General features: G+C 49.1%; 1 protein-coding gene across 1 annotated transcript in view; it reads left to right on the top strand.

The window, feature by feature from the left end:
- The window catches only part of LOC138358187 (uncharacterized), a 65327-nt gene extending 40471 nt beyond the window's left edge, over positions 1–24856 (top strand). The window contains exons 8-9 of the mRNA XM_069315689.1: positions 22589–22687; positions 24852–24856. Coding sequence (XP_069171790.1) covers positions 22589–22687; positions 24852–24856 — 104 coding nt within the window. The remainder of the gene's footprint in view (positions 1–22588; positions 22688–24851) is intronic.
- The last annotated feature ends 431 nt before the right edge of the window (positions 24857–25287 follow it).

Here is a 25287-nt window from a genome sequence, read left to right as displayed (position 1 = left end):
GTCGAGTGGATTAGGTGCCCTGTACACCAGTTGCAATGTGCTCCTGTCAGTATGCATTCGAGTCACTTCTGGGGTGTGAGTTTTCAGTTGCATGTATGCCTGGGGACCATTCAGGCTTGTTCACATTTATGTTCGACACATGAGCCCCAAAGAATGAGGTGATTTGATAAAATACTATGCCCAAGACTACCATCAGAGTGCCGGCGGGCTGGTGGGCAAATAGCCTCGGCTTCCATTAGGTTTTGTCCGGTCGTGATGGTCAATTGGATTAGGTGCCCTGTACACCAGTTGCAATGTGCTCCTGTCAGTATGGGTTCGAGTCACTTCTGGGGTGTGAATTTTCAGTTGCATGTATGCCTTGGGACCATTCAGGCTTGTTCGCATTTGTGTTCCTCATGTGTGCCCCAAAGAATGAGGTGATTTGATAAAATGCTATTCCCAAGACTACCATCAGAGCGCCGGCGGGTTGATAGGCAAATAGACTCGGCTACCATTAGCTTTTGTCCGGTCGTGATGGTCAAGTGGATTAGGTGCCCCATACACCAGTTGCAATGTGCACCTTTCAGTATGCATTCGCGTCACTTCTGGGGTGTGAGTTTTCAGTTGCATGTATGCCTGGGGACCATTCAGGCTTGTTCGCATTTGTGTTCCTCACGTGTGCCCCAAAGAAAGAGGTGATTTGATAAAATACTATGTCCAAGACTACTTTCAGAGTGCCGGTGGGCTGATGGGCAAATAGCATCGGGTACCATCAGCTTTTGTCTGGTCGTGATGGTCGAGTGGATTAGGTGCCCTGTAGGCCAGTTACAATGTGCTCATGGCAGTATGATTTCGAGTCACTTCTGGGGTGTGAGTTTTCAGTTGCATGTATGCCTGAGGACCATTCAGGCTTGTTAGTGTGGTGGGGTGTGTGGTAGTGTGAAGGGGTGTGTGGTAGTGTGGTGGGGGTGAGTATTATTGTGGTGGGGTGTGTGGTAGTGTGGTGTGGTGTGTTGTAGTGTTGTGGGGTGTGTTATAGTGTGGTGTGGATGTGTGGTAGTGTTGTGGTGTAGTGTGGTGGGGTGTGTGGTAGTGTATGGGGTGTGTGGTATTGTGGTGGGGGTGTGTGGTAGTGTGGTGGGGGTGTGTGGTAGTGTTGTGGGGTGTGTGGTAGTGGGTGGGGTGTGTGTAGTGTTCTGGGGTGTGTGGTAATGCTGTGGGGTGTGTGGTAGTGTCGAGGTGTGTGTAGTAGTGTGGTGGGGTTGTGTGGTAGTGTGGTGGGGTGTGTGTTAGTGTGGTGGGGCTGTGTGGTCGTGTGGTGGGGTTTGTGGTAGTGAGATGGGGTGTGTGGTAGTGTGGTGGGGTTGTGAAGTAGTGTGGTGGGGTGTGTGGTGGTATGGTGGGGTGTGTGGTAGCGTGGTGGGGTGAGTAGTACTGTGGTGAAGGTGTGTGGTAGTCTGGTGGGGTGTGTGGTAGTGTGGCTGGGTGTGTGGTAGTGTGGTAGTGTTGTGAGATGTGTGGTAGTATGGTGGGGTGTGTGGTAGTGTGGTGGAGTTGTGTGGTAGTGAGGTGGGGATTGTGGGAGTGTGGTGGGGTTTGTGGTAGTGTGGTGGGGTGTGTGGCAGTGTGGTGGGGTGTGTGATAGTGTGGTCTGGTCGTGTGTTAGTGTAGTAGGGTGTGTGGTAGTGTGGTGGGGTTGTGTGGTAGTGTGGTGGGTTGTGTGGTAGTGTGGTGAGGTGTGTGTAGTGTTCTGGGGTGTTTACTCACCTAGTTGTGCTTGCGGGGGTTGAGCTCTGGCTCTTTGGTCCCGCCTCTCAACTGTCAATCAACAGGTGTACAGGTTCCTGAGCCTATTGGGCTCTATCATATCTACACTTGAAACTGTGTATGGAGTCAGCCTCCACCACATCACTTCCTAATGCATTCCATTTGTCAACAACTCTGACACTAAAAAAGTTCTTTCTAATATCTCTGTGGCTCATTTGGGCACTCAGTTTCCACCTGAGTCCCCTAGTGCGTGTGCCCCTTGTGTTAAACAGCCTGTCTTTATCAACCCTGTCAATTCCCTTGAGGATCTTGAATGTGGTGATCATGTCCCCCCTAACTCTTTTGTCTTCCAACGAAGTGAGGTTTAATTCCCGTAGTCTCTCCTCGTAGCTCATACCTCTCAGCTCGGGTACTAGTCTGGTGGCAAACCTTTGAATCTTTTCCATTTTAGTCTTATGCTTGACTAGATATGGACTCCATGCTGGTGCCGCATACTCCAGGATTGGTCTGACATATGTGGTATATAATGTTCTGAAAGATTCCTTACACAAGTTTCTAAAGGCCGTTCTTATGTTAGCCAACCTGGCATATGCTGCTGCTGTTATCCTCTTGATATGAGCATCAGGGGACAGGTCTGGCGTCATATCAACCCCCAGGTCTTTCTCTCTCTCGGACTCTTGAAGTATTTCATCTCCCAAGTGATACCTTGTATCTGGTCTCCTGCTTCCTACCCCTATCTTCATTACATTACATTTGCTTGGATTAAACTCTAACAGCCATTTGTTCGACCATTCCTGCAGCTTGTCCAGGTCTTCTTGAAGCCTCAAACTGTCCTCCTCTGTCTTAATCCTTCTCATAATTTTGGCGTCGTCAGCAAACATTGAGAGGAATGAGTCTATACCCTCTGGGAGATCATTTACGTATATCAGAAACAGGATAGGTCCAAGTACAGAGCCCTGTGGGACTCCACTGGTGACTTCACGCCAGTCTGAGGTCTCACCCCTCACTGTAACTCTCTGCTTCCTATTGTTTAGGTACTCCCTTATCCACTGGAGCGCCCTACCAGTTACTCCTGCCTGTTTCTGTAGCTTATGCATCAACCTTTTATAGGGTACTGTGTCAAAGGCTTTCTGACAGTCCAAAAAAATGCAGTCCGCCCACCCTTCTCTTTCTTGTTTAATCTTTGTCGCCTGATCGTAGAATTCTATCAATCCTGTAAGGCAAGATTTACCCTCCCTGAACCCATGTTGATGGGTTGTCACGAAGTCTCTTCTCTCCAGATGTGTTACTAGGTTTTTTCTCACAATCTTCTCCATCACCTTGCATGGTATACAAGTTAAGGACACTGGCCTGTAGTTCAGTGCCTCTTGTCTGTCACCCTTTTTGTATATTGGTACTACATTAGCAGTCTTCCATATTTCTGGTAGGTCCCCCGTTTCCAGTGACCTACTATACACTATGGAGAGTGGTAGGCAAAGTGCTCCTGCACACTCTTTCAATACCCATGGCGAGATTCCATCCGGCCCAACAGCTTTTCTCACATCCAGCTCCAGTAGGTGCTTCTTGACCTCATCTCTTGTAATTTCGAACCTATCCAAGATCACCTAGTTTGCTGCCACCTCTTCTAGCGCCGCGACATCTCCCTGTTCTATTGTAAAGACCTCCTGGAACCTTTTCTTGAGTTCTTCACACCTCTTTGTCATTCTCTGTGTACCTGTCCTCGCCCACCCTAAGTTTCATCACCTGTTCCTTCACTGTTGTCTTCCTCCTGATGTGACTGTGTAGTAGCTTTGGTTCGGTCTTGGCTTTATTAGCTATATAATTTTCATACCTTTTCTCAGCTGCTCTTCTCACACTGACATACTCGTTCCTGGTTCTCTGGTATCTCTCTCTACTTTCTGGTGTTCTGTTATTACGGAAGTTCCTCCATGCCCTTTTGTTCTGCTCCTTTGCTCTCATACATTCCTTATTAAACCACGGATTCTTCCTTTGCTTCTATGTTTGTTCCTGTCAGGCTGGGATAAACCTGCTTACAGCCTCCTGACATTTTTGGGTGACATAGTCCATCATGTCTTGTACGGACTTAGTTCCGAGTTCTGTGTCCCAATGTATATCCCAAAGGAATTTATTCATTTCCTCATAGTTTCCCTTTCGGTACGCCAGCCCTTTGGTTCCCAGTTCTTTTTTTGGGGTGATAATTCCCAGCTCAACCAGGTAGTCAAAGCTCAATACACTATGATCACTCATTCCCAAGGACGCTTCCAACTTAACTTCCCTTATATCCGACTCATTTAGGGTAAATATCAGATCAAGCAAGGCTGGTTCATTCCCTCCTCTCATTCTTGTCGGTCCCTTGACGTGTTGACTTAGAAAGTTTCTTGTTGCCACATCCAGCAGCTTAGCTCTCCATGTGTCTGGGCCTCCATATGGGTCTCTGTTCCCCCAATCTATCTTCCCATGGTTGAAGTCTCCAATGATTAGAAGTCTGGATCCGTTCCTGCTAGCCACAGAAGCTGCTCTCTCTATTATATTGATGGTGGCCAGGTTGTTTCTATCATATTCCTGTCTGGGTCTTCTGTCATTTGGTGGGGGGTTATATGTGACTACTATTATAATTTTCTGTCCTCCAGTTGCTATGGTGCCTGAAATGTAGTCACTGAAACCTTCAAAGTTCTGAATTACCATCTCTTCGAAACTCCAACCTTCTCTTAGTAGCAGAGCTACACCACCTCCTCCTCTCCCTTCTCTCTCCTTCCTCACTACATAGTAGCCCTGTGGAAACACTGCGTTTGTTATGATTTTCGTTAACTTTGTTTCTGTGAGTGCTATTATGTCTGGGTTTTCTTCTAGTGCCCATTCTCCAAGTTCACTTGTTTTATTTGAAATCCCATCTATGTTAGTGTACATCGCCTTGAAGCTCACTTTCTTCTGTTCATTTTCATGTCCCTTTCTTGGCAAGCATTCTGCTGGTGTGGGAAGCTGTTCCGTGGGTGAGAGGATCTGTGAGGTGGTTTGCAGGGGGGACAGGTAGGGTGTGGGTTAAGGAGGTAAGGGGGACATGGAGGATACGCAGTGAGGGGGGAGGAGGGATAGGGAGGGTATGGGATGAAGGGGGAGGGGGGACAGGGGGGAAAAAGGTGGGAGGGGGAACAGGGGGGAAAAAGGTGAGAGGGGGGACCTGATGGGAATGGGGAAGGGGTGTCAGGGTCAGAATGGGGTGGGGTGGGAGGGAGGGTTGGGTGGGGGCAGGTAGGGTGAGGGGAAGGGAGGGTTTCTATGCAGAGGGGGGTGGTGGTGTTGCCCCCCCTCTGGTGTTGCTGGGATGCTGGTTTTGGGTTCTCCTCTTGTCTCTGGGACTGTTGTGATGAGGGCTGTGATTTCCTGGTTTGCTCCTCTCTCCCTGCGCTTCCTCCTTGCCTCTGCTGCCCTGGCTCTCTCCTCCTTCGTCCTGTCCCTCTGCAGGAATACTTTTTTATATCCCTCCATATGCTGCAGACGACTCTTCCTTTCGAGAATGTCCTCCTTCATGGTTTCGTTTGTAAACACCACCTTTACAAGTCGGTTTCTGTCCTTGTTGTACCAGCCCAACCTGAAAACCTTCTCTATGTTATGTACAGCCCCTTCCATCTGTAACCCCTTCAGTAGCCCATGTACTGCCTCTCTATCCTTGCCATTCCATTCTTGCCTGTTGGATCCTTCCTGTTCTTTGATGCCTACAACTACCACTGATCTTTTCCTCTCCAGCAGTTGAGTGGTGCACCTTGCTGCTTCCTGTGACGTAGCTGCTTGCATCGCTACCTCCCTCACTGTGTCCATTGATTCTCAGCTCTTTTTCAGTATATCCGCAAATGTATCAGGTACAGAGGCATTACCTTCCAATGTAACATTCCCACCTTCCCTTTGGATGATAATCTGATGCTCGGTCTCTTTATTTTTCTCTGTGAGAGATTTGATCTCCTCTCTTGCTGATGCTAGCTCACTTTGCAGATTGTTAATTGTAATCCTAATTTCATTCATCTCCCTCCTGAATTCCTCCAGAACTTGGGTTAGCAATTCCTTTGTTTGATCTCCCTGGCTGCTCTCCTTGTCCCTGTTGCGACCTCCTGCCATTTTGTCCCTTGTCAAGAGAGAGAGAGATTGAGAGCAAGAGAGAGAGAGAGAGCAAGAGAGCAAGAGAGAGAGAGAGCAAGAGAGAGCAAACAAGAGAGAGAGAGAGCAAGAGAGAGAGAGCAAAAGAGAGAGAGAGCAAGAGAGAGAGAGAGCAAGAGAGAGAGAGAGAGAGAGAGAGAGAGAGAGAGAGAGAGAGAGAGAGAGAGAGAGAGAGAGAGAGAGAGAGAGAGAGAGAGAGAGAGAGAGAGAGAGAGCAAGAGAGAGAGAGAGCAAGAGAGAGAGAGAGAGAGAGAGAGAGAGAGAGAGAGAGAGAGAGAGAGAGAGAGAGAGAGAGAGAGAGAGAGAGAGAGAGAGAGAGAGAGAGAGAGAGAGAGAGAGAGAGAGAGAGAGAGAGAGAGAGAGAGAGAGAGAGAGAGAGAGAGAGAGAGAGAGAGAGAGAACGTGTGTGCTCTTGTGATGGGGTTACTAGGAGGTCAGGTGTTCAGCTTACAGCAGTTAAGAGAGGGAGGTGGATTATGAGAGGTTTTATCTCCTTTCCACGAAAGGTGTTAATCCCTTCTAGTGTGTAGTGTTGTGGTGGAGTGTGTGGTAGTGTGGTGTTATGTATGGTAGTGTGGTGGGGTGTGTGGTGGTGTTGTTGGGTGTTTGGTAGTGTGGTGGGGTGTGTGGTGATGTTGTTGGGTGTTTGGTAGTGTGATGTGGTTGTGTAGTATTATGGTGGGGTGTGTGGTAGTGTGGTGGGGGTGTGGTTGTGTGGTGGGGTTGTGTAGTATTGTGATGGGGTGTGTATGGTAGCGTGTGGGGGGGGGTTGTGTGGTAGCGTGGGGGGAGATAGTGTGGTGGGGTGTGTGGTATTGTGGTGGGGTGTGTACTCACCTAGTTGTGTTTGCGGGGGTTGAGCTCTGGTTCTTTGGTCCCGCCTCTCAACCGTCAATCAACAGATATACAGATTCCTGAGCCTATCGGGCTCTGTCATATCTACATTTGAAACTGTGTATGGAGTCAGCCTCCACCACATCACCCCCTAATACATTCCATTTGTCAACCACTCTGACACTAAAAAAGTTCTTTCTAATATCTCTGTGGCTCATTAGGGCACTCAGTTTCCACCTGTGTCCCCTTGTGCGTGTTCCCCTTGTGTTAAATAGACTGTCTTTATCTACCCTATCAATTCCCTTCAGAATCTTGAATGTGGTGATCATGTTCCCCCTAACTCTTCTGTCTTCCAGCGAAGTGAGGTTTAATTCCCGTAGTCTCTCCTCGTAGCTCATACCTCTCAGCTCGGGTACTAGTCTGGTGGCAAACCTTTGAACCTTTTCCAGTGTAGTCTTATCCTTGACTAGATATGGACTCCATGCTGGGGCTGCATACTCCAGGATTGGCCTGACATATGTGGTATACAAAGTTCTGAATGATTCTTTACACAAGTTTCTGAATGCCGTTCGTATGCTGGCCAGCCTGGCATATGCCATATGTGTGGTAGTGTGGTGGGGTTGTGTAGTATTGTGGTGGGGTGTGTGGTATTGTGGTGGGTTGTGTTGTTGTGTGGTGGGGTGTGTTGTAGTGTGGTGGGGATGTGTGGTAGTGTTGTGGGGTTGTGTGGTAGTGTGGTAGGGTGTGTGGTGGGCTGTGTGGTAATGTAGTGGGGTTATGTAGTAGTGTGGTGGGGTGTGTGGTAGTGTTTTGGGGTGTGTGGTAGTGTTGTGGGGGGTGTGTGTTTGTGTGGTCGGGTCGTATGGTAGTGTGGTGGAGTGAGTGGTAGTGTGGTGGGATTGTGTGGTAGTGTGGTGTTGTTTGTGGTAGTGTGGTGGGGTTGTGTTATAGTGTTGTGGGGTTTGTATTAGTAAGGTGGGGTGTGTGGTAGTGTGGTGGGGTTGTGTGGTGGGGTGTGTGGTAGTGTGGTGGGGTGTGTGATAGTGGGGTAGGGTTGATTAGTTGTGTGCTGGGGTGTGTGTTAGGGTGGTAGGGTGTATGGTAGTGTGGTGGGGTTGTGTGGTAGTGTAATGGAGTGTGTGGTAGTGTGGTGGGGTGTGTGGTAGTGTCGTTAGGTTGTGTAGTATTGTGGTGGGATTGTGCATTATTGTGGTGGAGTGTGTGGTAGTGTGGTGTTATGTATTGTAGTGTGATGGGGTGTGTGGTGGTGTTGTTGGGTGTTTTTTAGTGTGGTGTGGTTGTGTAGTATTATGGTGGGGAGTGTGGTAGTGTGGTGGGGGTGTGGTAGTGAGGTGGGGTTGTGTAGTATTGTGGTGGGGTGTGTGTGGTAGTGTGTGGGGGGTTGTGTGGTAGTTTGGGGGGTAGTGTGGTTTGGTGTGTGGTAGTGTGGTGGGGTGTGTGGTAGTAGAGAGAGGTTTGTGGTAGTGTGGTTGGGTGTATGATAGTGTTGTGGGGATGTGTAGTAGTGTGTTGGGGTGTGTGGTAGTGTGGTGGTGTGTGTGGTAGTGTGGTGGTGGTGTTTTGTGGTAGTGTGATGAGGTTGTGTGGCAGTATGGTGGGGTGTATGGTAGAGTGGTGGGATGTGTGGTAGTGTGGTGGGGTGTGTGGTAGTGTGGTGGGGTGTGTGTAGTGTTCTGGGGTGTGTGGTAATGTTGTGGGGTGCGTGGTTGTGTAGTGAGGTGTGCAGTAGTGTGGTGGGGTATGTGGTAGTGTGGTGGGATGTGTGGTAGTGTAGTGGGGTGTGTGGTAACGTCGTGGGGTTGTGTGATAGTGTGGTGGGGGGTGTGGTAGTGTCGTAGTGTTGTGGGGGGGGGTGTTAGTGTGGTCGGGTCGTATGGTAGTGTGGTGGAGTGAGTGGTAATGTGGTGGGGTTGCGTGGTAGTGTGGTGGGGTTTGTGGTAGTATGGTGGGGTTGTGTTGTAATGTGGTGGGGTGTGTGGTAGTGTGGTGGGGCTGTGTGGTAGTGTGGTGGGATTGTGTGGTAGTGTGGTGGGGTGTGTGGTAGTGTGGTGGGATTGTGTGGTAGTGTGGTGGGGTGTGTGGTAGTGCGGTGGGGATGTGTAGTATTGTGGTGGGGTGTGTGGTAGTGTATTGGGGTGTGTGGTAGTGTGATGGGGTGTGTGGTAGTGTGGTGGGGTGTGTGGTAGTGAGGTGGGGATTGTGGGAGTGTGGTGGGGTATGTGGTAGTGAGGTGGGGTGTGTGTAGTGTTCTTGGACGTGTGGTAGTGTGGTGGGGGTGTTTGGTAGTGTGGTGGGGTGTGTGGTAGTGTCGTGGGGTGTGTGTGGTAGTGTGGTGGGGTGTGTGGTAGTGTAGTGGGGAGTGTGGTAGTGGGGGGTGTGATAGTGTGGTGGGGTTGTGTGGTAGTGTGGTGGGGTGTGTGGCAGCGTGGTGGGGGTGTTTGGTAATTTGGTGGGGTGTGTGGTACTGTGGTGGGGTGTGTGTAGTGTTCTGGGGTGTGTGGTACTGTTGTGGGGTTGTATGGTAGTGTGGTGGGAGGCGTTGTTGTGGGGTTGTATGGTAGTGTGGTGGGAGGCGTTGTTGTGTGGTGGAGTGTGTCGTAGTGTCGTGGGTGTGTGTAGTGTTCTGGGGTGTGTAGTAGTGTGGTGGGGTGTGTGGTAGTGTGGCTGGGTGTGTGGTAGTGTGGTGGGGTGTGTGGTAGTGTTGTGAGATGTGTGGTAGTATGGTCGGGTGTGTGGTAGTGTGGTGGAGTTGTGTGGTAGTGAGGTGGGGATTGTGGGAGTGTGGTGGGGTTTGTGGTAGTGTGGTGGGGTGTGTGATAGTGGGGTAAGGTTGATTGGTTGTGTGGTGGGGTGTGTGGTAGGGTGTGTGGTAGGGTGGTAGGGAGTGTGTTAATGTGGTGGGGTAGTGTGGTAGTGTGATGGGGTGTGTGGTAGTGTGTTGGGTAGTGTGGTAGGGTTGTGTAGTATTGTGGTGGGGTTGTGTAGTATTGTGGTGGAGTGTGTGGTAGTATGGTGAGGTGTATGGTAGTTTGGTGGAGTGTGTGGTAGTGTTGTTGGGTGTTTGGTAGTGTGGTAGTTGTGTGGTTGTGTGGTGGGGTTTTGAAAAATTGTGATAGGGTGTATGTGGTAGTGTGGGGGGTGTGGTAGTGTAGTGCGGTGTGTGGTAGTGTGGTGGGGTGTGTGGTAGTGGGGAGGGGTGTGTGTTAGTGTGGTGAGGTGTGTGGTAGTGTGGTGGTGTTTTGTGGGTAGTGGGGTGAGGTTGTTTGGCAGTGTGGTGGGGTGTGTTGTAGTGTGGAGGGGTGTGTGGTAGTGTGGTGGGGTTGTATGGTAGTGTGGTGGGATGTGTGGCAGTGTGGTGGGGGTGTGTGGTAGTGTGGTGGGGTTGTGTAGTATTGTGGTGGGGTGTGTGGTAGTGTGGTGGGGTGTGTTTTAGTGTGGTGGGGTGTGTTGTTATGTGGAGGGGATGTGTGGTAGTGTGGTGGGATGTGTGTAGTGTTCTGGGGTGTTTGGTAATTTTGTGGGGTGTGTGGTAGTGTGGTGGGGTGTGTGGTAGTTTGATGGGGTGTGTGGTAGAAGGGAGAGGTTTGTGGTAGTGTGGTTGGGTGTATGATAGTGTCGTGGGGATGTGTCGTAGTGTGTTGGGGTGTGTGGTAGTGTGGTGGTGTGTGTGGTAGTGTGGTGGTGGTGTTTTGTGGTAGTGTGATGAGGTTGTGTGGCAGTATGGTGGGGTGTATGGTAGTGTGGTGGGATGTGTGGTAGTGTGGTGGGGTGTGTGGTAGTGTGATGGGGTGTGTGTAGTGTTCTGGGGTGTGTGTTAATGTTGCGGGGTGCGTGGTTGTGTGGTGAGGTGTGCAGTAGTGTGGTGGGGTATGGTAGTGTCGTGGAGTGAGTGGTAATGTGGTGGGGTTGCGTGGTAGTGTGGTGGGGTTTGTGGTAGTATGGTGGGGTTGTGTTGTAATGTGGTGGGGTGTGTGGTAGTGTGGTGGGGCTGTGTGGTAGTGTGGTGGGATTGTGTAGTAGTGTGGTGGGGTGTGTGGTAGTGTGGTGGGATTGTGTGGTAGTGTGGTGGGGTTTGTGGTAGTGCGGTGGGGATGTATAGTATTGTGGTGGGGTGTGTGGTAGTGTGGTAGTGTTTTGGGGTGTGTGGTAGTGTGATGGGGTGTGTGGTAGTGTGGTGGGGTGTGTGGTAGTGAGGTGGGGATTGTGGGAGTGTGGTGGGGTATGTGGTAGTGAGGTGGGGTGTGTGTAGTGTTCTTGGACGTGTGGTAGTGTGGTGGGGGTGTTTGGTAGTGTGGTGGGGTGTGTGGTAGTGTCGTGGGGTGTGTGTGGTAGTGTGGTGGGGTGTGTGGTAGTGTAGTGGGGAGTGTGGTAGTGGGGGTGTGATAGTGTGGTGGGGTTGTGTGGTAGTGTGGTGGGGTGTGTGGCAGCGTGGTAGGGGTGTTTGGTAATTTGGTAAGGTGTGTGGTACTGTGGTGGGGTGTGTGTAGTGTTCTGGGGCGTGTGGTACTGTTGTGGGGTTGTATGGTAGTGTGGTGGGAGGCGTTGTTGTGTGGTGGAGTGTGTGGTAGTGTCGTGGGGTGTGTGTAGTGTTCTGGGGTGTGTAGTAGTGTGGTGGGGTGTGTGGTAGTGTGGCTGGGTGTGTGGTAGTGTGGTGGGGTGTGTGGAAGTGTTGTGAGATGTGTGGTAGTATGGTCGGGTGTGTGGTAGTGTGGTGGAGTTGTGTGGTAGTGAGGTGGGGATTGTGGGAGTGTAGTGGGGTTTGTGGTAGTGTGGTGGGGTGTGTGATAGTGGGGTAAGGTTGATTGGTTGTGTGGTGGGGTGTGTGGTAGGGTGTGTGGTAGGGTGGTAGGGAGTGTGGTAGTGTGGTGGGGTAGTGTGGTAGTGTGATGGGGTGTGTGGTAGTGTGTTGGGTAGTGTGGTTGGGTTGTGTAGTATTGTGGTGGGGTTGTGTAGTATTGTGGTGGAGTGTGTGGTAGTATGGTGTGGTGTATGGTAGTTTGGTGGAATGTGTGGTAGTGTTGTTGGGTGTTTGGTAGTGTGGTAGTTGTGTGGTTGTGTGGTGCGGTGTGTGGTAGTGTGGTGGGGTGTTTGGTAGTGGGGAGGGGTGTGTGTTAGTGTGGTGAGGTGTGTGGTAGTGTGGTGGTGTTTTGTGGGTAGTGGGGTGAGGTTGTTTGGCAGTGTGGTGGGGTGTGTGGTAGTGTGGAGGGGTGTGTGGTAGTGTGGTGGGGTTGTATGGTAGTGTGGTGGGATGTGTGGCAGTGTGGTGGGGGTGTGTCGTAGTGTGGTAGGGTTGTGTAGTATTGTGGTGGGGTGTGTGGTAGTGTGGTGGGGTGTGTTTTAGTGTGGTGGGGTGTGTTGTGATGTGGAGGGGATGTGTGGTAGTGTTACGGGGTTGTGTGGTAGTGTGGTGGGATGTGTGTAGTGTTCTGGGGTGTTTGGCAATTTTGTGGGGTTGTATGGTAGTGTGGTGGGAGGCGTTGTTGTGTGGTGGAGTGTGTGGTAGTGTCGTGGGGTGTGTGTAGTGTTCTGGGGTGTGTAGTAGTTTGGTGGGGTGTGTGGTAGTGTGGCTGGGTGTGTGGTAGTGTGGTGGGGTGTGTGGAAGTGTTGTGAGATGTGTGGTAGTATGGTCGGGTGTGTGGTAGTGTGGTTGAGTTGTGTGGTAGTGAGGTGGGGATTGTGGGAGTGTGGTGGGGTTTGTGGTAGTGTGGTGGGGTGTGTGATAGTGGGGTAAGGTTGATAGGTTGTATGGTGGGGTGTGTGGTAGGGTGTGTGGTAGGGTGGTAGGGAGTGTGGTAGTGTGGTGGGGTAGTGTGGTAGTGTGATGGGGTGTGTGGTAGTGTGTTGGGTAGTGTTGTTGGGTTGCGTAGTATTGTGGTGGGGTTGTGTAGTATTGTGGTGGAGTGTGTGGTAGTATGGTGTGGTGTATGGTAGTTTGGTGGAGTGTGTGGTAGTGTTGTTGGGTGTTTGGTAGTGTGGTAGTTGTGAGGTTGTGTGGTGGGGTTTTGAAAAATTGTGATAGGGTATATGTGGTAGTGTGGGGGGTGTGGTAGTGTAGAGCGGTGTGTGGTAGTGTGGTGGGGTGTGTGGTTGTGGGGAGGGGTGTGTGTTAGTGTGGTGAGGTGTGTGGTAGTGTGGTGGTGTTTTGTGGGTAGTGGGGTGAGGTTGTTTGGCAGTGTGGTGGGGTGTGTGGTAGTGTGGAGGGGTGTGTGGTAGTGTGGTGGGGTTGTATGGTAGTGTGGTGGGATGTGTGGCAGTGTGGTGGGGGTGTGTGGTAGTGTGGTGGGGTTGTGTAGTATTGTGGTGGGGTGTGTGGTATTGTGGTGGGGTGTGTTTTAGTGTGGTGGGGTGTGTTGTGATGTGGAGGGGTTGTGTGGTAGTGTTACGGGGTTGTGTGGTAGTGTGGTGGGATGTGTGTAGTGTTCTGGGGTGTTTGGTAATTTTGTGGGGTGTGTGGTAGTGTGGTGGGGTGTGTGGTAGTTTGATGGGATGAGTGGTAGTGTGGTGGGGGGGGGGATGTGGTAGTATTGTGGGGTGTGTGTTAGTGTGGTGGTGTTGATTGATAATGTGGTGGGGTGCGTAGTAATGGTGTGGGGTGTGTGGTAGTGTGGTGGGGTTGTGTGGTAGTGTTCTGGGGTGTGTGATAATGTTGTGGGGTTTGTGGTAGTGTGGTGGGGTGTGTAATAGTGTGGTGGGGTGTGTAATAGTGTGGTGGGATGTGTGGTAGTGTGGTGGGATCGTGTGGTAGAGTGGTGGGGTGTGTGGTAGTGTGATGGGATTGTGTGGCAGTGTGGTGGGGTGTGTAGTAGTGTGGTGGTGTGTGTGGTAGAGTGGGGTGTGGTAGTGTGGTGGTATGTGTGGTAGTGTGGTGAGGTGTGTGTAGTGTTCTGGGGTGTGTGGTAGTGTGGTGGGGTGTGTAGTAGTGTGGTGGTGTGTTTGATAGTGTGGTGGGGGGTGTGCTAGTGTGATGGGGTGTGTGGTAGTGTAGTGGGTTGTGTGGTAGTGTGGTGGGGTTGTGTTATGAGGTATGGTAGTGTGGTGGGGTGTTTGGTTGTGTGGTGGGGTGTGTGATAGTGTGGTAGGGTTGATTAGTTATGTTGTGGGGGGTGTGTTAGGGTGGTAGAGTGTGTGGTAGTGTGGTGTTATGTATGGTAGTGTGGTGGGGTGTGTGGTGGTATGGTGGGGTGTGTGGTAGAGTGGGGTGTGGTAGTGTGGTGGGATGTGTGGTAGTGAGGTGAGGTGTGTGTAGTGTTCTGGGGTGTGTGGTAGTGTGGTGGGGTGTGTAGTAGTGTGGTTGGGTGTTTGGTAGTGTGGTGGGGTGTGTGGTAGTGTGGTGGGGTGTGTGGTAGTGTGGTGGGTTGTGTGGTAGTGTGGTGGGGTTGTGTTGTGGGGTGTGGTAGTGTGGTGGGGTGTTTGGTAATGTGGTGGGGTGTGTGATAGTGGGGTAGGGTTGATTAGTTGTGTGGTGAGGTGTGTGTTAGGGTGGTAGGGTGTGTGGTAGTGTGATGGGGTGTGTGGTAGTGTAGTATTGTGGTGGGGTTGTGTACTCACCTAGTTGTACTCACCTAGTTGTGCTTGCGGGGGTTGAGCTCTTGCTCTTTGGTCCCGCCTCTCAACTGTCAATCAACAGGTGTACAGGTTCCTGAGCCTATTGGGCTCTGTAATATCTACACTTGAAACTGTGTATGGAGTCAGCCTCCATCACATCACTTCCTAATGCATTCCATTTGTCAACCACTCTGACACTAAAAAAGTTCTTTCTAATATCTCTGTGGCTCATTTGGGCACTCAGTTTCCACCTGTGTCCCCTAGTGCGTGTGCCCCTTGTGTTAAACAGCCTGTCTTTATCAACCCTGTCAATTCCCTTGAGGATCTTGAATGTGGTGATCATGTCCCCCCTAACTCTTTTGTCTTCCAACGAAGTGAGGTTTAATTCCCGTAGTCTCTCCTCGTAGCTCATACCTCTCAGCTCGGGTACTAGTCTGGTGGCAAACCTTTGAACCTTTTCCATTTTAGTCTTATGCTTGACTAGATATGGACTCCATGCTGGTGCCGCATACTCCAGGATTAGTCTGACATATGTGGTATATAATGTTCTGAAAGATTCCTCACACAAGTTTCTAAAGGCCATTCTTATGTTAGCCAACCTGGCATATGCTGCTGCTGTTATCCTCTTGATATGAGCATCAGGGGACAGGTCTGGCGTGATATCAACCCCCAGGTCTTTCTCTCTCTCGGACTCTTGAAGTATTTCATCTCCCAAGTGATACCTTGTATCTGGTCTCCTTCTTCCTACCCCTATCTTCATTACATTACATTTGCTTGGATTAAACTCTAACAACCATTTGTTCGACCATTCCTGCAGCTTGTCCAGGTCTTCTTGAAGCCTCAAGCAGTCCTCCACTGTCTTAATCCTTCTCATAATTTTGGCATCGTCAGCAAACATTGAGAGGAATGAGTCTATACCCTCTGGGAGATCATTTACGTATATCAGAAACAGGATAGGTCCAAATACAGAGCCCTGTGGGACTCCACTGGTGACTTCACGCCAGTCTGAGGTCTCACCCCTCACTGTAACTCTCTGCTTCCTATTGTTTAGGTATTCCCTTATCCACTGTAGCGCCCTACCAGTTACTCCTGCCTGTTTCTCTAGCTTGTGCATCAACCTTTTATGGGGTACTGTGTCAAAGGCTTTCCGACAGTCCAAAAAAATGCAGTCCGCCCACCCTTCTCTTTCTTGTTTAATCTTTGTCACCTGATCGTAGTATTCTATCAATCCTTTAAGGCAAGATTTACCCTCCCTGAACCCATGTTGATGGGTTGTCACGAAGTCTCTTCTCTCCAGATGTGTTACTAGGTTTTTTCTCACAATCTTCTCCATCACCTTGCATGGTATACAAGTTAAGGACACTGGCCTGTAGTTCAGTGCCTCTTGTCTGTCACCCTTTTTGTATATTGGTACTACATTAGCAGTCTTCCATATTTCTGGTAGGTCCCCCGTTCCAGTGACCTACTATACACTATGGAGAGTGGTAGGCAAAGTGCTCCTGCACACTCTTTCAATACCCATGGCGAGATTCCATCCGGCCCAACAGCTTTTCTCACATCCAGCTCCAATAGGTGCTTCTTGACCTCATCACTTGTAATTTCGAACCTATCCAAGGTCACCTGGTTTGCTGCCACCTCTTCTAGCGCCGCGACATCTCCCTGTTCTATTGTAAAGACCTCCTGGAACCTTTTGTTGAGTTCTTCACACACCTCTTTGTCATTCTCTGTGTACCTGTCCTCGCCAACCCTAAGTTTCATCACCTGTTCCTTCACTGTTGTCTTCCTCTTGATGTGACTGTGTAGTAGCTTGGGTTCGGTCTTGGCTTTATTAGCTATATCATTTTCATACTTTTTTTCAGCTGCTCTTCTCACACTGACATACTCGTTCCTGGTTCTCTGGTATCTCTCTCTACTTTCTGGTGTTCTGTTATTACGGAAGTTCCTCCATGCCCTTTTGTTCTGCTCCTTTGCTTTCATACATTCCTTATTAAACCACGGATTCTTCCTTTGCTTCTCTGTTTTTTCCTGTCAGGCTGGGACAAACCTGCTTACAGCCTCCTGACATTTTTGGGTGACATAGTCCATCATGTCTTGTACGGACTTGGTTCCGAGTTCTGTGTCCCAATGTATATCCCATAGGAATTTATTCATTTCCTCATAGTTCCCCTTTCGGTACGCCAGCCCTTTGGTTCCCAGTTCTTTTTTTGGGGTGATAATTCCCAGCTCAACCAGGTTCTCAAAGCTCAATACACTATGATCACTCATTCCCAAGGACGCTTCCAACTTAACTTCCCTTATATCCGACTCATTTAGGGTAAATATCAGATCAAGCAAGGCTGGTTCATTCCCTCCTCTCATTCTTGTCGGTCCCTTGACGTGTTGACTTAGAAAGTTTCTTGTTGCCACATCCAGCAGCTTAGCTCTCCATGTGTCTGGGCCTCCGTATGGGTCTCTGTTCCCCCAATCTATCTTCCCATGGTTGAAGTCTCCAATGATTAGAAGTCTGGATCTGTTCCTGCTAGCCACAGAAGCTGTTCTCTCTATTATATTGATGGTGGCCAAGTTGTTTCTATCATATTCCTGTCTGGGTCTTCTGTCATTTGGTGGGGGGTTATATGTGACTACTATTATAATTTTCTGTTCTCCAGTTGCTATGGTGCCTGAAATGTAGTCACTGAAACCTTCACAGTTCTGAATTACCATCTCTTCGAAACTCCAACCTTCTCTTAATAGCAGAGCTACACCACCTCCTCCTCTCCCTTCTCTCTCCTTCCTCACTACATAGTAGCCTTGTGGAAACACTGCGTTTGTTATGATTTCCGTTAACTTTGTTTCTGTGAGTGCTATTATGTCTGGGTTTTCTTCTAGTGCCCATTCTCCAAGTTCACTTGTTTTATTTGAAATCCCATCTAGTGTACATCGCCTTGAAGCTCACTTTCTTCTGTTCATTTTCATGTCCCTTTCTTGGCAAGCATTCTGCTGGTGTTGGAAGCTGTTCCGTGGGTGAGAGGATCTGTGAGGTGGTTTGCAGGGGGGGGGACATGGAGGATACGCAGTGAGGGGGGAGGAGGGATAGGGAGGGTATGGGATGAAGGGGGAGGGGGGACAGGGGGGGAAAAGGTGGGAGGGGGGACAGGGGGGGAAAAAGGTAAGAGGGGGGACATGATGGGAATGGGGAAGGGTTGTCAGGGTCAGAATGGGGTGGGGTGGGAGGGAGGGTTGGGTGGGGGCAGGTAGGGTGAGGAGAAGGGAGGGTTTCTATGCAGAGGGGGGTGGTGGTGTTGCCCCCCCCCCCCTCTGGTGTTGCTGGGATGCTGGTTTTGGGTTCTCCTCTTGTCTTTGGGACAGTTGTGATGAGGGCTGTGATTTCCTGGTTTGCTCCTCTCTCCCTGCGCTTCCTCCTTGCCTCTGCTGCCCTGGCTCTCTCCTCCTTCGTCCTGTCCCTCTGCAGGAATACTTTTTTATATCCCTCCATATGCTGCAGACGACTCTTCCTTTCGAGAATGTCCTTCTTCATGGTTTCGTTTGTAAACACCACCTTTACAAGTCGGTTTCTGTCCTTGTTGTACCAGCCCAACCTGAAAACCTTCTCTATGTTATGTACAGTCCCTTCCATCTGTAACCCCTTCAGTAGCCCATGTACTGCCTCTCTATCCTTGCCATTCCATTCTTGCCTGTTGGATCCTTCCTGTTCTTTGATGCCTACAACTACCACTGATCTTTTCCTCTCCAGCAGTTGAGTGGTGCACCTTGCTGCTTCCTGTGACGTAGCTGCTTGCATCGCTACCTCCCTCACTGTGTCCATTGCTTCTCAGCTCTTTTTCAGTATATCCGCAAATGTATCAGGTACAGAGGCATTACCTTCCAATGTAACATTCCCACATTCGCTTTGGATGAAAATCTGATGCTCGGTCTCTTTATTTTTCTCTGTGAGAGATTTGATCTCCTCTCTTGCTGATGCTAGCTCACTTTGCAGATTGTTAATTGTAATCCTAATTTCATTCATCTCCCTCCTGAATTCCTCCAGAACTTGGGTTAGCAATTCCTTTGTTTGATCTCCCTGGCTGCTCTCCTTGTCCCTGTTGCGACCTCCTGCCATTTTGTCCCTTGTCAAGAGAGAGAGAGAGCAAGAGAGAGAGAGAGAGAGCAAGAGAGCAAGAGAGAGAGAGAGCAAGAGAGAGCAAACAAGAGAGAGAGAGAGCAAGAGAGAGAGAGAGAGCAAGAGAGAGAGAGAGAGCAAAAGAGAGAGAGAGAGCAAGAGAGAGAGAGAGCAAGAGAGAGAGAGAGAAAGAGAGAGAGAGAGAGAGCAAGAGAGAGAGAGAGCAAGAGAGAGAGAGAGAGAGCAAGAGAGAGATAGAGAGAGAGAGAGAGAGAGAGAGAGAGAGAGAGAGAGAGAGAGAGAGAGAGAGAGAGAGAGAGAGAGAGAGAGAGAGAGAGAGAGAGAGAGAGCAAGAGAGAGAGAGAGAGAGAGAGAGAGAGAGAGAGAGAGAGAGAGAGAGAGAGAGAGAGAGAGAGAGAGAGAGAGAGAGAGAGAGAGAGAGAGAGAGAGAGAGAGAGAACGTGTGTGCTCTTGGGATGGGGTTACTAGGAGGTGAGGTGTTCAGCTTACAGCAGGTAAGAGAGGGAGGTGGATTATGAGAGGTTTTATCTCCTTTCCACGAAAGGTGTTAATCCCTTCTAGTGTGTAGTGTTGTGGTGGAGTGTGTGGTAGTGTGGTGTTATGTATGGTAGTGTGGTGGGGTGTGTGGTGGTGTTGTTGGGTGTTTGGTAGTGTGGTGGGGTGTGTGGTGGTGTTGTTGGGTGTTTGGTAGTGTGGTGTGGTTGTGTAGTATTATGGTGGGGTGTGTGGTAGTGTGGTGGGGGTGTGGTTGTGTGGTGGGGTTGTGTAGTATTGTGATGGGGTGTGTATGGTAGCGTGTGGGGGGGGGGTTGTGTGGTAGCGTGGGGGGAGATAGTGTGGTGGGGTGTGTGGTAGTGTAGTATTGTGGTGGGGTGTGTACTCACCTAGTTGTACTCACCTAGTTGTGTTTGCGGGGGTTGAGCTCTGGCTCTTTGGTCCCGCCTCTCAACCGTCAATCAACAGGTGTACAGATTTCTGAGCCTATCGGGCTCTGTCATATCTACATTTGAAACTGTGTATGGAGTCAGCCTCCACCACATCACCCCCTAATGCATTCCATTTGTCAACCACTCTGACACTAAAAAAGTTCTTTCTAATATCTCTGTGGCTCATTTGGGCACTCAGTTTCCACCTGTGTCCCCTTGTGCGTGTTCCCCTTGAGTTAAATAGACTGTCTTTATCTACCCTATCAATTCCCTTCAGAATCTTGAATGTGGTGATCATGTCCCCCCTAACTCTTCTGTCTTCCAGCGAAGTGAGGTTTAATTCCCGTAGTCTCTCCTCGTAGCTCATACCTCTCAGCTCGGGTACTAGTCTGGTGGCAAACCTTTGAACCTTTTCCAGTTTAGTCTTATCCTTGACTAGATATGGACTCCATGCTGGGGCTGCATACTCCAGGATTGGCCTGACATATGTGGTATACAAAGTTCTGAATGATTCTTTACACAAGTTTCTGAATGCCGTTCGTATGCTGGCCAGCCTGGCATATGCCATATGTGTGGTAGTGTGGTGGGGTTTGTGGTTGTCTGGTGGGGTGTGTGGTAGTGTGGTGGGGTTGTGCAGTATTGTGGTGGGGTGTGTGGTATTGTGGTGGGTTGTGTTGTTGTGTGGTGGGGTGTGTTGTAGTGTGGTGGGGATGTGTGGTAGTGTTGTGGGGTTGTCTGGTAGTGTGGTAGGGTGTGTGGTAGTGTGGTGGGCTGTGTGGTAATGTAGTGGGGTTGTGTGGTAGTGTGGTGGGGTGTGTGGTAGTGTTTTGGGGTGTGTGGTTGTGTTGTGGGGGGTTTGTGGCAGTGTTGTGGGGGGTGTGTGTTTGTGTGGTCGGGTCGTATGGTAGTGTGGTGGAGTGAGTGGTAGTGTGGTGGGATTGTGTGGTAGTGTGGTGTTGTTTGTGGTAGTGTGGTGGGGTTGTGTTATAGTGTTGTGGGGTTTGTATTAGTAAGGTGGGGTGTGTGGTAGTGTGGTGGGGTTGTGTGGTGGGGTGTGTGGTAGTGTGGTGGGGTGTGTGATAGTGGGGTAGGGTTGATTAGTTGTGTGCTGGGGTGTGTGTTAGGGTGGTAGGGTGTATGGTAGTGTGGTGGGGTTGTGTGGTAGTGTGATGGAGTGTGTGGTAGTGTGGTGGGGTGTGTGGTAGTGTCGTTAGCTTGTGTAATATTGTGGTGGGATTGTGCATTATTGTGGTGGAGTGTGTGGTAGTGTGGTGTTATGTATGGTAGTGTGATGGGGTGTGTGGTGGTGTTGTTGGGTGTTTTTTAGTGTGGTGTGGTTGTGTAGTATTATGGTGGGGAGTGTGGTAGTGTGGTAGTGTGGTGGGGGTGTGGTAGGGAGGTGGGGTTGTGTAGTATTGTGGTGGGGTGTGTGTGGTAGTGTGTGGGGGGTTGTGTGGTAGTTTGGGGGGTAGTGTGGTGGGGTGTGTGGTAGTGTGGTGGGGTGTGTGGTAGTGTGGTGGGGTGTGTGGTAGTAGGGAGAGGTTTGTGGTAGTGTAGTTGGGTGTATGATAGTGTCGTGGGGATGTGTAGTAGTGTGTTGGGGTGTGTGGTAGTGTGGTGGGGTGTGTGGTATTGTGGTGGTGGTGTTTTGTGGTAGTGTGGTGAGGTTGTGTGGCAGTATGGTGGGGTGTATGGTAGTGTGGTGGGATGTGTGGTAGTGTGGTGGGGTGGGTGGTAGTGTGGTGGGGTGTGTGGTAGTGTGGTGGGGTGTGTGGTAGTATGGTGGGGTGTGTGGTAGTGTGGTAGGGTGTGTGGTAGTGTGGTGGGGTGTGTGGTAGTGTGGTGGGGTGTGTGTAGTGTTCTGGGGTGTGTGGTAATGTTGTGGGGTGCGTGGTTGTGTGGTGAGGTGTGCAGTAGTGTGGTGGGGTATGTGGTAGTGTGGTGGGATGTGTGGTAGTGTAGTGGGGTGTGTGGTAATGTCGTGGGGTTGTGTGGTAGTGTGGTGGGGTGTGTGGTAGTGTCGTGGGGTGTGTCGTAGTGTTGTGGGGGTGTGTGTTAGTGTGGTCGGGTCGTATGATAGTGTGGTGGAGTGAATGGTAATGTGGTGGGGTTGCGTGGTAGTGTGGTGGGGTTTGTGGTAGTATGGTGGGGTTGTGTTGTAATGTGGTGGGGTGTGTGGTAGTGTGGTGGGGCTGTGTGGTAGTGTGGTGGGATTGTGTGGTAGTGTGGTGGGGTGTGTGGTAGTGTGGTGGGATTGTGTGGTAGTGTGGTGGGGTTTGTGGTAGTGCGGTGGGGATGTGTAGTATTGTGGTGGGGTGTGTGGTAGTGTGGTAGTGTATTGGGGTGTGTGGTAGTGTGATGGGGTGTGTGGTAGTGTGGTGGGGTGTGTGGTAGTGTGGTGGGGTGTGTCGTAGTGATGTGGGGTGTGTGGTACTGTGGTGGGGTGTTTGGTAGTGTGTTGGGGTGTGTGGTATTGTGGTGGGGTCATGTGGTAGTGTGGTTGGGTGTGTGGTAGTGTGGTGGGGTTGTATGGGAGAGTGGTTTGATTGTGTGGTAGTGTGGTGGGGTTTGTGGTAGCGTCGTGGGGTTTGTGGTAGTGAGGTGGGGTGTGTTGTGGTGGGGTGTGGTAGTGAGGTGGGGTGTGTGGTAGTGTGGTGGGGTGTGTGGTAGTGTGGTAATGTATTGGGCTGTGTGATAGTGTGGTGGGGTGTGTGGTAGTGTGATGGGGTGTGTGGTGGGGTTGTGTGGTAGTGTGGTTTGGTGTGTTGTAGTGTGGTGGGGTTGTGTGGTAGTGTGGTGGGGTGTGTTGTAGTGTGGTGGGGTTGTGTGGTAGTGTGATGGGGTGTGTTGTAATGTGGTGGGGTTGTGTGGTAGTGTGGTGGGGTGTGTTGTAGGTTGGTGGGGTTGTGTGGTAGTGTGGTGGGGTGTGTGGTAGTGTGGAAGGGTTGTGTATTAGTGTTTTGGACATGACAATAGGACCACTGTCGCTCTCGTCACAAATAATAAATTATCAAATAAAAACTGGTGAGATGTCGGATATTTTAATGGTGATATATTCTTAACAATTTTAACTTAGTCTTCCTCTCTTAAATTTAGGGTGGAAAATAGTTATGCATAATATGTAGAGTCGGTACACGTCACTAGTATATACAAATATTCATCTTTAACCGCTTATTTCAATATCTTACATAAAGTACTGGAATAGTGATGGTTTATGTATAATACCAATTGTGGTATCTGTTGACAGGCAGTACAGCCCTTCACGGGGCAGCCATATTTGGTCACGACAACACTGTGAAGGTCCTCCTCGACGCTGGAGCAGACGTCAACGCTACATATGATGACGGTAAGAGTCACACTTATGGATCCCAAAATTATATAACACTCATATCACACAACACACAACACTTATGTGACAAAATGCAATATTTATATATTGTAATTTCACCAAATGAGAGAATGACTGTCTGTTTATAGTAGGAGGTCAAACTTTTCAAATAAAATGTTGTCTTAAAGTATTCTAACCATTATTCACTGATTTTATGAAAATTAAGAGGAATTTCCTGTTGTGAATAATTTGGCCGTACTAGCAAATAACAGACAATTCTCCCTCAGCGTCAACAGTTTCTGAAGCAACTGCTCTATACTAGAGTAAGGGTAACTATTGTGTTTTAGTACTTCACACCACTGAGCTGCTCCCACTGCCGACCACCACACTTAGACTATTGTATTTCTTATAAGAGACAGAAAGAGAGACAGAGACACACAGAGAAACTCAGAAACAGAAACACAGCTGGAGACAGAGAGAGACAGAGAGAGGCAGAGACAAAGATAGAGAAAGAGAATGAAACAGACAGTAGGTAAAAGGATGGATGGATAGACGAATAGGCGCATGAATAAATAGATAAGCCATAGGAGCCGTGATGAGGGTTCGAACCTATGTGCTGTGAGTTATCAGGCCCCCACTCTCTCCGTGTGATTTATTTCTGTGTTATAAATAGGTAAATATATGGATAGATAGGTAGACAGATGAATAGTTGGATGGAGGGATAAGTGGATGGATATATAGATAGATAGGTAAAAAGTAGATGGATGGACAGAAAAATGGATGAATAGAGAGATGAATTGATGGATGGATGTATAGGTTTAGTGATGAAAAGATGGATGGATGTATAGGTAGAAAGATGAGTAGACGAATAATTAGATGGATAGGTAGATGGAAATATAAGTGGGTGATAGATGGGGTAGAAAGATGAGTTGCTGCATGGATAGATAGATAGATAGATTGATAGATGAATAGATAGAAGGATAGAAAAAAAGATGGATAGAAAAACAGATTGATTGATAGAAAACTTGATGGATATATTGCTTGAAGGATAGATGGCTGCACACATGGATGGAAAGAATGATAGGTGGATAGATAGATGATATATATATTTGGATTGATTGACAAAAAGATTGATAGATGATAAGGCAGATGGACAGATACACGAATAGACGTATGGAGGTTATCTGGATCTGGAGGTTATCTGGAGATGATTTCGGGGATTTTTAGTGTCCCCGCGGCCCGGTCCTCGACCAGGCCTCCACCCCCAGGAAGCAGCCCGTGACAGCTGACTAACTCCCAGGTACCTATTTACTGCTAGGTAACAGGGGCATAGGGTGAAAGGAACTCTGCCCATTGTTTCTCGCCGGCGCCTGGGATCGAACCCAGGACCACAGGATCACAAGTCCAGCGTGCTGTCCGCTCGGCCGACCGGCTCCCACCGGTCGAATGATAGATGGAGAGAATGATAGATGGATAGATAGATATATGGATATATGGATGGCAAGATAGGTACATGGATGGATAGATGAATATATCTTAAATGAATGGATAGATTGTTGTTTAAATAGATGGATAGATAGACTGAGAGATCAATGATCTATAGATGATAGAAGAACATGAATTGCTAGATGGAAAGATAGATGGAATGCTGGATATGCAATGGAATGAATGATGTATAGATGATATATGGTATAGATATATAGATGGATGGATTGATAGATGAATGAATAGATAAAAGAAGATAGGTGGATAGATATATAGATGGAGAGATGAGAGACAGACAGACAGACAGACCGAGACCACGATGGGTGACCCCTCTAGTACATACTATAGGAGATTGTATTGTGTTGGAGAGGAAGAGAAGATTGTTTGTGTGTTCCAAGGAGGAGGCCACATGGTACTGGCTGGCCTCACCCAAACTGGCAGAGAGAATGGTCTGGTGAACGGGATGAACACTGGAGTGGTCGGGGTCGCCAGGAGTACAAAAGGAACAGCTTGCCAGTGACACATTCAGGCCCCCCATGAAGGGTTTTGGCACTGTCCGACAGTTGCACAGCTAAAAAAATTCAAAACAAACATAAACAATCATATTAGAAATATGCTCCATTATTCACTGATTTCGGGAACATTAACAGAACTTTTAATTAATTTGCACATGCTTAAAAAGATCATTTTTCCACAGCATGAAAGGTTTCTCAAGCGACCGATCTTTGTCATAGTAAGGGGTAACTACTCTTGGTTTAGCATTTGACACCACTGAGCTCCTCTCACTGTTGACACTGTCACGAATTTGATGGTGAGTGGGGGTGAACTTTCAAATGTTGTCTAGGGGAATAAATGATTTTACTTGAGCCTGGGGGAAATCAAGGAGTAGGGAATCAGCCTAGTACAAAAGACAGAATTCATATATATATATATATATATATATATATATATATATATATATATATATATATATATATATATATATATATATATGCGAACAAGCCTGAATGGTCCCCAGGACAATATGCAACTGAAAACTCACACCCCAGAAGTGACTCGAACCCATACTCCCAGGAGCAACGCAACTGGTATGTACAAGACGCCTTAATCCACTTGACCATCACGACCGGACA

This window comes from Procambarus clarkii, chromosome 82 (assembly GCF_040958095.1).
Source record: "Procambarus clarkii isolate CNS0578487 chromosome 82, FALCON_Pclarkii_2.0, whole genome shotgun sequence".
In the NCBI taxonomy this organism is placed as follows: Eukaryota; Metazoa; Arthropoda; class Malacostraca; order Decapoda; family Cambaridae; genus Procambarus; species Procambarus clarkii.
Note: the sequence above shows the minus strand (reverse complement) of the source record. Positions and strands in the feature narration are given on the sequence as shown.